This window comes from Coenobita brevimanus, chromosome 27 (genome assembly GCF_032717465.1).
Source record: "Coenobita brevimanus isolate Jiangsu-jjx chromosome 27, ASM3271746v2, whole genome shotgun sequence".
NCBI classification, from domain to species: Eukaryota; Metazoa; Arthropoda; class Malacostraca; order Decapoda; family Coenobitidae; genus Coenobita; species Coenobita brevimanus.
This window is the reverse complement of record NC_136980.1, coordinates 7,015,753-7,030,000: the sequence shown is the minus strand read 5'-3', so window position 1 is coordinate 7,030,000 and position 14,248 is coordinate 7,015,753. Positions and strand designations below refer to the sequence as shown.

Sequence of the window (14,248 nt, the reverse complement as noted above, 5' to 3'; positions counted from 1 at the left end):
TCACCACACCATCACCACTACCCACCACTTCCACACCACCCAGTCCGCCCTTTCTGCCGTATGGGTCGCCCTCGCCGTGTATGTCCGTGTGTATGTTTGTCAGACGCCTGCGACACTCCTCAGAGATGTCCTTTGTCGGGTTGTGTTCGGGCATGTTATTTTTGCGCGCCTTAAATCTGGAGAGAGAAAAATATATATATATCATTTTCATGTGACGAAACTGGGTTAGAGAGAAGACGCAGATGATTTTTTTTTTTTAAATAACAGAACAGAGGAAGGAAAAACAAATAAATAAGAAAAATAATCCATACATCAGATTACTGTCGTCCTCTGTTCATAAAATGTCTGTAACAGTTGGACTTGAACAGCTGTGGGTTGAAGTTTGGGGGGAAACAACTCCGGGGCAGAGAGTTCCAGAGAGTTCTGCAGTATGGCTGTGTGACAGTCCAGTCATGAGCGCTCCCAGATGCCCGTGTAGCTTAGGGGAAGGCATGGAGGGGTGGCATAATGGACGCAACTTCGTCTGAGTATTTGCCATGAAAGTATCTGTAAAATAATGCAAGGGAGGCAACATTCCTTCTTACTTGTGGGGGAGGTAGGTTATTAGTAATAGCAAGGTTATTAATAATTCTAACAGCTTTGTTCTAAATTTTGTCTAGTTGTTTTAATGAAAACTCTCCACATCCATTCCACAAGGGTGAGCAATATTCAAGCTGAGAGAGCACATGTCTCTTATAAATTATAGCTAACTGCTCGTCAGTGAAGATGTTACGGACTCTGTACAATAATCCAAGTTTCTTTGAGGCGGTTTTAGCAAGTGATCTGACATGAGAGGTCCAGCTGAGGGCATTGATTTGATTATTTTTACTTGACAGAACTGGGTTAGTGTCATGGCGAACTGCAGCGGGTTAGTGTCATGGCGAACTGTGAAGGAAGAGCACAGAGCTAGGTTGTTCGTTTACTATATTCGTTTTTACTTTATCTTGGCCTAAAACTGCATTCTCTCCACCTTGAATGCTGAGTTATGAAAATAGCTTAACACTGCAATATAATCCTAATCACGAAGAAGTGCTGTGGAAAGGATGTAGAGCCGTAGCTTTGTTTAATTTCTGCCACTGAACTGCATGAAATAAGCTGCAAAATTTCGAAAATATTGGACAAATTCAAGTGAGCGATATGATAGCCTGATATGCCCTGTCTATTCCTACCACCTGTGTGTGTGTGTGTGTGTGTGTGTGTGTGTGTGTGTGTGTGTGTGTGTGTGTGTGTGTGTGTGTGTTTTCATCTGACGTAACTGTGTCACTCACAACATGAACGCAAATTCCTGGTTGCATGAAATTCGAGTAGCCTTATAGTTAAGAGGTAGGAATGAGTCTCCTTGGTTACCATTCAAACTGACCTTCCAGTCTGATTACACTTGGCCATCACCTGAGCTGAAAGGGAGATAGGGACCTTTGTCAGGTTAGGGTAAACGCACTCTAGCACAGTACAAAGCAAGAGCATTTCAACTCACCATGCACGACTGAACAATCACATGCTTCATATCAGTTTCATGTATCTGCAGTATTTGTTTTTTTGCAGGGAAAGAGAAGGAAAGTCGTCATCATCATCATCATTATCATCATCATCATCATCATCATCATCATCATCGTCATCATCTCTACTTTTTTTTTCTCATCCAGTGGTATTGTGAGGCAGGGTCAAGAAAACAAAAGGAAAACACGCGATAGAGGGAGAACGATCACCATCATTACCGATGAAAAGGGCCACACATTCATTCACTTACTATTCAAGCCCCCAGAATCCTGACCCCACCTCAGAACATCACCATCCACACACATGCACATCCTAATTACCTATCAGAACAGAGACGTATACAAAACTCTGCACCAGTCACCATAGTTCACGGTCATTGGTAGTGCAGCGTCGGATACTCCAGCCTTCACCATTCTTTAGTAACTTCATGTCTTTATCCACAAATTAAGTTTCCACCTCTCCTAAGCCTATGTATATCAGTGTAATGAGATTAAAACACACACACACACACACACACACACACACACACACACACACACACACACACACACACACACACACACACACACACACACACACACACACACACACATTACAAAGAGAGATTGGTAGGTGTCTCGTAGCTCAGTGGTAGTCGAGTTATACCATTCACGGTGCCTTGAAATTGAATCCCTACCAGGATAGTGATTGAGTAGTTTTGTTCTGTTTTATATGTACAGTATGAGGCATCACACATGTTTGTCTCGCTCCATCACTGATATTAAACCACTCACACCAACACCCCCTACCCTTACCCACACGTCTAACACTCAGCAGGCTTCCCTACACACTACACACCGGCCAGATCTTCCATAACCTTTCTCTGTTTACCTCGTCTTATGCATTTCCCAGACCCATAAATGCCACACGTACTCGTACCCAAAACGAATCACCTTCATGCCATCCTGTCCTCCACCATCAGGCTGCCATCTCTCGAGTTCACATCATACGTAGGCGACACATTCCATAACCCCTCTCTGTTTACCTTTTATCCTTTTCCCAGATCCACAACTGCCATACATACGGAGAACGAATCGTCTTCACGTCACCCTGCCCTCCACCATCAGGCTGCCTTTTCTCCAGCTTACTCCAGCTCCGAACAGGTTTCCCTCTACACCATACTCTCGCCAAACCCTCCGTAACCCCTCTGTGTTTACCTTTCCGCCGAGCGCTTTTTGTGGGAAGGGTAGGACTGCCTGCCTCCCATGCCTTCCTGCAACACAAAACACGCAAGTAACACAAAAATGCATCGGCACTTTGGTTCATATTCTCGTGGCTTAAGGAGGCTCCCTAGCACCTCCTCTTTAGCGATTTATTTTTAGATACGACTGATTAATATAATTTTGTACGTTATTTATGAGGAGTATGGTGATATTAGAATTATTTTAATAACAGAGAAGAGGATGGCAAGGTGTAATAAGCAGAATAAATAGCTTAGGAGTATATGTTAGAGAACTTCCTTTACCGACGAGAATACGGTCCTTTGTTGATTTTAGCTGTGTATTGTGGTGGTGCAGAGGGACGCCTTCAGGTGCTGGCATCAATATAAACGAGCTGCTCCACTGCCCGGTTGTACAAACGTCCCTCCTTCCCCTCCCTGGCTGCAGCAGATGGAGAACTTCGCATGCAATCCACCGGCTTTACGTTCAGATGAGCCTGGGCTTCCAACTACAGCAACAGCAACAACAACAACAACAATAACAACAATAACAACAACAACAACTACTACTACTACTACTACTAGCCCTGATTATTGTTTTTGTTGTGGTCCCAGGCTCTTGTGGACTTAAACCCGATGGACTACAGGCTTAATTTGCCCTCGTCTTGCACCCCACCATCTTCCTTGGGGGATAGGGAAGCATCTGAGGGATGTTTGTATAACCGGGCAGCTCCACCTGTCCATATCAGTGCCACCACGTGAAGGCGTCCCTCTCTAGCACCAGTTAGTTGGCTACAAAACAAGAGCGGTTTATCTCATCACACATTATCATCCAGCTTCTTGACTATAGTTCTTTCACCTTAACTTGGCCCAAATTTCCGCCCTTCAGGAACTTATTTCACGTAGCTCGGTGGCAGAATAAGGAAATGCTGCGGATCTATTTTCCTTCCGTAGCACTTCTTCTTGACTAGCATCATATTCCAGTGTTACTCTATTATTACAACTCAGCATGCAATATTGAAAGATGACAATTTTAGGCCAAGTTAAAGTGGAAAGAGTGTAGCATCATATTCTAATTTTAAACTGACTTTCCAGGCAGAGGGATGGCAATTTTAGGCCTATTTTAAAGCGAAAAGAGTTTAGATGAGTTATTTATATTAGAAGTGAATTCCTATAGTTATTTAAGCAGTCACTCAACACAAAAATCAAGCTTCCTCATGCATCACTTCCTACAAACACTCCTTCCCCAACCGCACTTTGCCAGTATGGAGAGTGGTTCATTCTGGCTGTCGCTCTCCCTCTGATGAAAAGATGCGAGACGTATTTTTTGTGGATATTGGCGTGAAGCTAAGTAGGCGGTGGGTGGGGGAGGGAGGGAAGAAGTGGCACAGAATACAATTATGTGATGATAGCAAGAATGAGAGAGAGAGAGAGAGAGAGAGAGTACAACAGTGAGCCGGTAACCATTATAAAGATATATGATGTAGGTTTGATGTGAAAAATGACCGAGTGACAGGGGTACAGTGCTGCGAGAGAGAGTGAGAGAGAGAGAGAGAGAGAGAGAGGGGCAGAAGGGGGAGAAGGGAGAGGGGATGAAGGGTAGGGAGAGGAGAAGAGGAGCTAGGGGAGGGAAAAGATGGAAGGGGGAGGAGGAGAGAGGGATCGAGGAGAGGAAAGATGTGTTGAGAGTGAGAAGTGGAGTGATGTGGTGAGGGAAGAGAGGGAGAGGATGTATGGAGAAGGGGAAGGGAGTGGTGAGAGGGGAAGCAGGGGTGGTGAGAGGATGTGGTGAAGGGAGGAGGGATGGGTTGTGGTGAGGTGAGGAAGTGGTAGAGAGAATGACAGTAAAAGATAGTGTCGTACAGTGACAGAAATGCATGGGGGTTGAAACACACACACACACACACACACACACACACACACACACACACACACACACACACACACACACACACACACACACACACACACACACACACACACACACACACACACACACACACACACACACACACACACACACACACACACACACACACACACACACACACACACACCTCCCCTGCCTGCGTGAATGCTTGGTACAAGAGTCTGGAGCGAAAAGTTATAAATACGAAACTTGCTTGCCAGGGATTGTGTGTGTACCCTGCCTTGCCCTCCTCTGTCTTGGTATTCTTTATTATTATCATTATTATTATTATTATTATTATTATTATTATCATTATTATTTTTATTATTATTATTATTACTGTTTTATCATGTTTCCCGGCTCACATCCTCCCATTCCTTCTTTCATTCCCATCTCATCTGTCATCTTCCCTTCAGTTCATTTCCTTTCTTTTCTTATCATTGTCACTGTCCCACCCTTCCCTGTGGCCTGCCTTGCCATGTCCCGCCCTGACCCCCCCCCCTCTGTCCTGCCCAGTCTCTCAGTACCTTACCCTTTCATGCTCTACCTGCCCTGCCCTGTCCCGCGCTGCCTAGCCCCGCCCTGCCCTGCCCTGCCCTGCTCTGACTCATCCTGCCCTGCCCTGACCCATTCTGCCGTGCTGTGCCCTGCCCTGCAGTGCCCTGCCCCTCCCTGACCCATCTTGCCGTGCCCTGCGCTGCTCCGCCCTAACCCTTCCTGCCGAGCCGTGCTCTGCCTTGCCCTCCCCTAATCCATCGTGCCCTGCTTTGCTCTGTCCTGCCTTGCCTGACCGTGCCCTACCCTGCCCTATCCCACAGTGCTGAGTCTCTACATTGTGTCCTACCCTGCCCTACCCTACCCTGTCCCACTTCTGCCCTGCCTTGCCCTACCATATTCCACCATGCCCTGTCCTGCCCTGCCCTTCGGTTTTACCCTGCCGTGCCCTAGATAGAGATAGATAGATAGATGGGAAGATAAATGGACAGATAGATAAATGGATGGATGGATAGAGGTAGACACAATTCGTTCACTCAGTCCTGTTTCTACTACTTTTATCCAGCCCTCTCCTACAGTCATCGGGTTAGTCGAATGAAATGTTTTAGTCATATCTGGAAACCATACTTTCACATAATTTGTTCTGCCAAGACTTGGGAGTTGTACCCAGTGACTCTCTCTCTCTCTCTCTCTCTCTCTCTCTCTCTCACACACACACACACACACACACACACACACACACACACACACACACACACACACACACATGTACGAGTAAGTCAACACATGCGCGCACAATCGATCGATTTCTTACCTCGGCTAGTTACCTAACTTCAACCCTAGTCCGTAACACTTCCTAAATTAATAGTAATTTCACTATTGTCATGCAATAAAATGATGCGTAAGCGATTCAGCAGTCCAGAATAATTGTATCCCCCTCTACATATAGCCGCAGCAGTTGTCTAATTAAAGAATGGAAGCGAAAAAAAGCACATAATCTGCAAACACAACCGAGGCCGAAAACAGCCAACTTTAAGGTAAACAAACGTCCGCGTGTACTGGTAACCTCGTGCCCGCATTTTTTGTTGGCTTCAAAACAGACTCACCGAGGAGGAATGCCACTATACACGGTAACCCCGGCCTCTTTCTCTCTCCCTCTCCTGCCTCACACACCCACGCCAAATCCCTAACTGGTCGATCACGTTGCAGAGTTGCAAAGGTGAAGTCATATATGTTGCTTGAGTTGCCCACCTGGTGCATAGATGTCGCCAAAGTTGCCAACCCATATTTACGAACGTTGCTAAAGTTACCGAACTGAATTCATACATGTCGCAGAAGTTGCGGGACAGAATTCACAAATATCGCTAACATCATGTAAAAAGCCACTAGAATAACGCTAAATGCAAGGAACCCAGGAAAAAAATAAACTTTCTGGTTTAATAACCACGTGTAGTCGACAGGTATTAATTTAGGCCTCTTTTTCTAAGAAATGTCACTTGTTGGCTTGTCGCTAAAGGTGTTTGAAATCTAGCGAAAGAAATAAACTAATTTTTAGGATTTGGTAAACATTGATTGTCTGCCTGTATAATCCTCGTGTAGTCTATACGTATTAGTCGAAACCCTTTCTTCCAAAGTGTCGATAGTTTATTTGTTGCTATAGGCGGTAGAAGACTAGCGTAAGAAAATCGATAATTTAGCAACTCTGCAACCTTCTGAAAATAACATTTCAGTCGGTGCCAAAACGGAACTTTACTCCCCCAACACTGACCACAGACACCCACACCAGACAGTAGAGTTTAACGGCGTATTTATATAATATCCTATACATAGGCTGTTTTTTAAATACCCCTAATACAACTACCCATGGACCCAGCCAAGGGGGAAAGGGGGCGAGGATAGGGCCCCCTCCCCTTTCCAACAGAATAAGGTGAAGTAAAAGGTACCAATTTAGGCAGTTGTTTATATTTTTATGTATTAATTCAGACAATAATTATTGTTTCTTGGTCGTGTTCTATAGTATTAAATAACGGACACATTGCTTATTAATCTAGACACTATTATAACTCTTTCCTAACAGCTGTATCTGAGAATAACAATCAAAATTCACCCCTCCTTACCCAAGTCGTGGCTGCACCCTTGCATACAAGATAATAACCTTGGTAAACGAGGAAAAATTAAGAGCACCACACACCACATACACCACACGCAAATATGTCAGTTTGTCCTTGCATAATGACCCTGACCTTTAGCTTATAGTTAAAAAAAAAAAAAAAAAAAATAGTGCGTTTCGTCATGGGCTGTCTATTAACCTTTCCACCAGTTTCGTCAAAATCGGGAAAAAATGCCGCATCATCTCATGCCCGGAACGATTCTGACGGGAGGAATTGAAATTTGACTTTTCCCTGTGTCCTTAATCTTTGAGCTGTTGTTCTAAAAATAAATAAATAAATAAATGTTTTCTCTTTGGCTGACTCTTAACTTTTCCAACAAGCTTAGTTAATACTACGGTATATAAAAACTACCCGCGCTGTCTCACGGCCGGAAATATTCTCACAGTAATTCGGGACGAAAGATTGTTTGTACAGTTTCGATTTAGCTTTAACCAGACTCAAGATTCTTTATAAATTCAGCCAGTCAGTGTTGGAGGGAAACTCGTGGTCCGTTGGGTACCATTCCGCGCCATTGTTTTGTTTTGGCGGGCTCGATTTCAAAGGCGTGGTGTGGTTTTTGAATTTTGTCTTTTTTTTATTACACTCGCGCTGGCGAAACGAATGCGGGTATTGTGGTTTGTTAGGTGTGTGTGTGTGTGTGTGTGTGTGTGTGTGTGAGAGAGAGAGAGAGAGAGAGAGAGAGAGAGAGAGAGAGAGAGAGAGAGAGAGAGAGAGACCCTTATATTTATTGTTAGTGTAACGTAAAATAATAGTTGTCAGTCTGTGTGTGTGTGTGTGTGTGTGTGTGTGTGTGTGTGTGTGTGTGTGTGTGTGTGTGTCCGCCTGTCTGTGTGTCTCTGCCTCTCTTCATGTGTGTGTGTGTGTGTGTGTGTGTGTGTGTGTGTGCACCTGTTTGTTTATGTGTCTGTCTGTTTGCCTGTGTGTCTGCTCAGGTTTTATCTGTAATGAGAGGTCTCCATTAGGCCAAATAAAATCGTCTGCTAGTAAACAATCAAATATAAACTCTCTCTGTCTCTCTCTCGGTAAAATATAACGCTATCGGTCATCGCACTTTGTGGCATATCAGTAAAAGTCTAGGGTATCGACACGCCATATTTCCTCTCTCTCTCTCTCTCTCTCTCTCTCTCTCTCTCTCTCTCTCTCTCTCTCTCTCTCTCTCTCTCTCTCTCTCTCTCTCTCTCTCTCTCTCTCAGGAAGGATAGAAGACAAACCCAGTGCAAAAAATATATAACACATTCACTTTAATACAAAACTTAGAACCTTACAATAATGCACGTGATTTTAGATCGTATTCCAGTGAACTTACCTAACACCTGTTCCTGACCGATTTATTTTGGTTATATGTTGAACCTTAATATCGTATTCCCATGTATTTTATATTAGTCTATCTGTAGCTATCTGTCTATCTATATCCGTTTAGACTGACATAGATAGAGATATTTAGATAGACAGATAGACAGGCAGTATAATAAGGCAGAGTTAATGAAGGCTTTATCTTGTCCCTCCAATATCAGTCTTCTCTCCTGAATAAAAATAAAATCATCTAAAGACAGCAAATTTAAAATCGGAAAGTCATCGGAATGAAGGGGTTAAGCAACGGTCTGAAGGCCTGAAAAATGTAGGGGACGAGATGACACGAAAATATTACATTGGGTTTGTTTTCACCCGACAGCACTGGACCACTGTGTCAACTATATAATACTCTGTCGTGGTTGAATGTAACTTGATAAGCCTTTATGAGGTAGGAATGAGTCTCCTTGGTTGCTATTCATATCGATCTATTCTCCAACTTAGGGTACGCGGCTGGGAATGTTGTCTGGCTCAGGGAAGATGGACGCCCCTGCCCAGTATACCCGGGTCACCCATGGGCAAGGTGTGGCACTCGTTACCCACCAAAAGGCAGTAGGTGGATGGTTACCGACACCCCGGGAGGTACTACCATGGGGGTGACGTGGAGCCAAGGCCTGATAACTGGCTTTGCACAGCACTCCCAGGCGTGGAACTCAACTACATTTACCAAGTAGTCAAAGTGTGGCCTGAGACTACTACCCATACATATCTCCTGTACACAGCTCATCCTCTTGGAGGCTATATCTTCCATTTTCCCAGCACCCCGCCATGTGGAAGGACCCGGCTCCGACCCTGGCGAGGCAATGTCTACCACAGCTAGAAAGGTGGCTGCTTGCTCGTGGTCAATGGGTCTGCTCGGCCAGGCAGACCGGGGAAGAGCAACAATAACAACTCTGGCCCTAATAAACATGGTCATCATCGAAACTAAATGAGGTGTGTGAGGTGAGAAAAAATCTGAGTATACAGCAGCCACTACAAATATACACACTGGTACAAAATATCTCATAAATAAGCGATAGATGATTAGAGATTGTTGTCGCGTCAGAATAAACGAGCTGTGTTTGGATGAGGCAGAAGAATGAAGGGTAGGCAGTAGATGGTGTGGTAGAGTTTCGCTGGTAGGTGAGGCAGATGCGGCAGGGTGGTGAGTGAGGAAGACTGGATAAGTCAGAGTGAGGCAGGCTGTTGGGTGAGGCAGGTTGGTGGGTGAGGCAGGCTGGTGGATGAGGCAGGCTGGTGGGTGAGGTAGGGCGGTTGACGATACAGGTGAGGCAGGCAGCGTTGTGGGTGAGGTAGGCAGGGTGGTGGGTGAGGCAGGTGCTATCGTGTGAGGGTGTAGTAAATAGCCAGCGTGATATATATGGCCACCAAAAGCATTACTACCATGGCCAGGGTGAGGTAACGAGTGTGACGAGCCTCTGAAAGAAAAGAAATGTGTATCTGTCTCTTTAACACACACACACACACACACACACACACACACACACACACACACATACAGGTCACTCTAATTCTAATATAACACAAGGCAGTCTCCCCTCCCCCCCCTCTCTCTCTCTCTCATTTTCCCGAGTCAGTCAACATGTGTGATAAGACTGCAGAAAAGTAGACTAACAATTGACACTTCCTGATAACGCTGAAAATTCACACAAACTCATTCACTGATAAGACTGAATACACATACATATACCCTCACCCCCACCCCCTCTCTCTCTCTCTCTCTCTCTCTCTCTCTCTCTCTCTCTCACCTTCAGCACAACACCTTCGTCGACACCATCGCCTATAGTGTTTTCTGGGTATCGCCTGCGCCATCTGTTAACCCAAGGAGAATAAAGATGTCTCCAGCAGTCAGCGTTTTCTGGGGGATGTGAAACTATATTTTAGGTATATATATATATATATATATATATATATATATATATATATATATATATATATATATAATGTGTCATGGCTGTCGTATGATTGGAAAACTCCCACTTCTCACACACACACACACACACACACAAATGTACTGTGTCAGAAATGGAAGCTTCTCATTTCACACACAAGGTACCCTTTTCATTTGAGGTACTTTCACTGAAGAGGGGCTCCTTCACGCGTGGCACTGAGATTTCTGGGCGACTCCACTGTCAGATTATACAGAAGCCTCGCAGCTCCGTCCCTATTCTTTGAATGCGTGATAGTGGGGGAGGCAGCATCAGCCTGCAGTTTACTGGGTTCCATTTCAGAGGAACCTAGGCTTACAACTACTACCCCTACTGCAGTGACTCAACACCTGTATGTCACTCAGGAAACACCTTTGTTTTACATGGAAGCTTCTGGATTCACTTAGCAAACACTCTTGGCTTCAGTGTACACCCATTCCACACAGGATTTGCGCATGTTCATGTTCGTCATTGACCCTTACCCACACAATATTGCTTAAGAGCATTGTTCTTTCTCCTAAAATTCACACACACACACACACACACACACACACACACACACACACACACACACACACACACACACACACACACACACACACACACACACACACACACACACACACACACACACACACACACACACACACACACACACACACACACACCTTCCCTTATAAAACTCATGGTTACGTGTCTGTCTTTGGCCTCAAAATGTCGCGTGACTGGTTGGCATAGGAGACTTCTTAGCTCTTCTCACGATTTATGTCCAATATTACACCTTCATAAAGCCTCCATTGTAGGTACTTTTAACTTGAACACAGTTTCTTTAGTCACAAATGGATGTAGAGATGTCACAGGCTGACTAAATCGCTGAGGAGCAAGAGTAACGAGAATATGTCCAAAAATATCACACCGTATCAGTTTCACATCACTTGATCGTTTATCACATATCGTAACCACACCAGATATTTGTCATTTACGCTAGAAAGATTATTACTTCAGATATTTTCTTTTTACCTTCAAAATATTATTACTTCAGATATTTCCCTTTTACTGTGGAAATGTTGTTAGTCTCGTATACACCGATACCGTAATGGCTGCGTAAACACAACTGAGACATTTCGACGTTCCGGGCGACAATGCGGTTTAATTTATGCAAGATCGTAACGGACAATAATGGTAAACGATATTAGATCTTAGGAAGACATGGGAATAAGGGAGATTATTGCTTGCAGTGCCTGTTGCTTATCAGTTAGCATTATCAAGCTTTGTTATCGTATTGGGTGGTGATAATGCTGACGAAATCATTAATTAAGTTGAACTGTGAGTGTTTCTTTGTTATCGATATTATTATTATTATTATTATTATTATTATTATTATTATTATTACAGGTATTATATTTTTGTTGCATGCATTCCATCTCTTAGTGGGAATTGTAGTTAAGATGATGAAGTTTGTTACTACTACTCTACTACTACTACTACTGCTACTACTACTACTGATGATGATGATGATGATGATGTTATTGTTGTTGTTGTCGCTGTTGTTGTTGCTGTTGTTGTTGCTGTTGTTGCTGTTGCTCTTGTTGTTGTTGTTGTTGCTGCTGCTGCTACTACTACTACTACTACTACTACTACTACTTTTAAACATCAATCACCTCCATCTGCTTGGAATTTATAGCCGACTGTGAAGATCAAGACCAGCCTTCATAATACAGCTCACCATCTGGAGTTGTAATGTGAAGGTTAACACTAAGCCTCTTATTACAATAATGGCTGTGGTTACCAACCATCTACTACTACTTTTATTGCTTTATTTTTATTTAATAACATTACATTGTTAATAGACATTAATCTATTGCAGTCGCTGGTCTATGCGACTCTCGACCACAGAAGCATCGTAATCCATACGCGCCAGAGAGACAGGCCTGAGGGCTGATGATCTTGTGCCCCTGAGGTACTGGAGTGCAAACCTAACGAGGGAGAATGACAGTCGACATCTCATCCAGGCCATAACAGAAATCTGGGGTTGATGCTTCTTCTCAGAATGAACTTCCATCAGTTTCGCGGGGGCGCGGTAGCTCAGTGGTAGAGCATCGAGCTCGTGGCCGGGGGGTCGCAAGTTCCAGCCTCGCCTGGGGATACCGTTGCCGGGAGGGGTAGCTCCCTCCTGTAACCTAGCGGGGTTATATGTCCTTTGATCCCTAGCTCGGGGAATTCATTTCTCTAATTTCTGCCAGTCTCGAGTAGAATCTCCCCGCCTCTGGCTCCATCCCACCGGATGTTGTGAACACAAGGAGAGTGAATCGACCGTGGTCCAAATGTTTGATCCTTCCTTGATTGTGTGTGTGTGTGTGTGTGTGTGTGTGTGTGTAATTCACCGGGTCGGTCGGTCAGGATCACTTGATGGTCGTGATCGTCAGCTTTTACCCTCCCGGAAGGGAGCTGAGAGCTCATATAGTCCGATCTAAGGGCAAGGCTGTGACCTTCACACACGCACACACCCGTCCCCTTGCTCAAGGGGGACAGTAACCACCCACTTCGTCAGTGAAACTTTTCGCAACCTGAGCGAGGCGCGAACTCCCGTCTACCAGATGGCAAGCGGGAACGTTACCACTGCACCAGCGAGCGGTGTGTGTGTGTGTGTGTGTGTGTGTGTGTGTGTGTGTGTGTGTGTGTGTGTGTGTGTGTGTGTGTGTGTGTGTGTGTGTGTGTGTGTGTGTGTGTGTGTGTGTGTGTGTGTGTGTGTGCAGCCTAGAGAGACTTCACGATGACGTACTGCCATAAGATCAAATTTCCTATTGTCGAGGAAAGCCCTCGTGTCCAGAAACCTCGAGCACTGACATCCACTCTTGCATCATTTGATGTTTTTCCTGTTCTATACTATTACTAATACTAGTACTACTACTACTACGACTACTACTACTGCTACTACTAGCGTACTACTACTACTACTGCTACTACTAGCGTACTACTACTACTACTACTACTTCATCATCCGGACCTCCTTTCCTGCGCTAGGGCAGGGTGAGGAGTAGCAACGTCCATACACTTTAAGTTTGCCCAGTTCAATCAGCCACGCTTCCATTCACTCATCAGTCAAGCCCACGGAATCCTGGCTCCATCAGATAGGCACAAAAAAAAAAAAAAAAAAAAATCACCACGTACTGTAGCTTCACATACACCTACGTGATAGAGTCAGTCTGAAAGCTGCCGCGTTAAAAAGGAGTGCCAAATCCCTGGTTACGCGTTTCTCCGCACAAAATTCATCCAGGTCGATCTCTTGTCAGTCCCTCAGTTTCACCTACTTCCATACCTCTCTTCCTTACACGCTCATCCACCATATTCCTCCACTTTCTCCTTGGCCTACCTCTCCTCCTCCTGCTTTCACAATTTCACTCAGATATACCTTTTTCACCACTCTATTGTTATCCGTTCTCTCCACATGACCATACCATCTCTGTACACTTTCTTCGATTCTGGTGTCCACAAACTTCCTCACTTCACATCTTTCACGAATCACATTATTTCATATCCTATCCACTTTCTGTACTCCACATACACTCCTCAGCAGTCCCATCTCCACTGCTCTTACTCTTGACTTTTCATTTTCATGCCACACCATAGTCTCACATCCATATGTTAAAGTTGACACTAA

The 14,248-nt window shown here is 44.5% G+C and overlaps 1 protein-coding gene across 1 annotated transcript in view; it reads right to left on the bottom strand.

Moving 5' to 3' along the window:
* The window catches only part of LOC145394368 (uncharacterized), an 11,470-nt gene extending 5,037 nt beyond the window's left edge, over nt 1–6,433 (bottom strand). The window contains exons 1-2 of the mRNA XM_080268240.1: nt 6,245–6,433; nt 1–176 (exon numbers count right to left, since the gene is read on the bottom strand). The exon at nt 1–176 is cut by the window's left edge and continues 79 nt beyond it. Of these exons, the coding sequence (XP_080124366.1) occupies nt 1–154 (154 nt within the window). The 5' untranslated portion in view covers nt 155–176; nt 6,245–6,433. The remainder of the gene's footprint in view (nt 177–6,244) is intronic.
* Between the last annotated feature and the right edge of the window lie 7,815 nt (nt 6,434–14,248).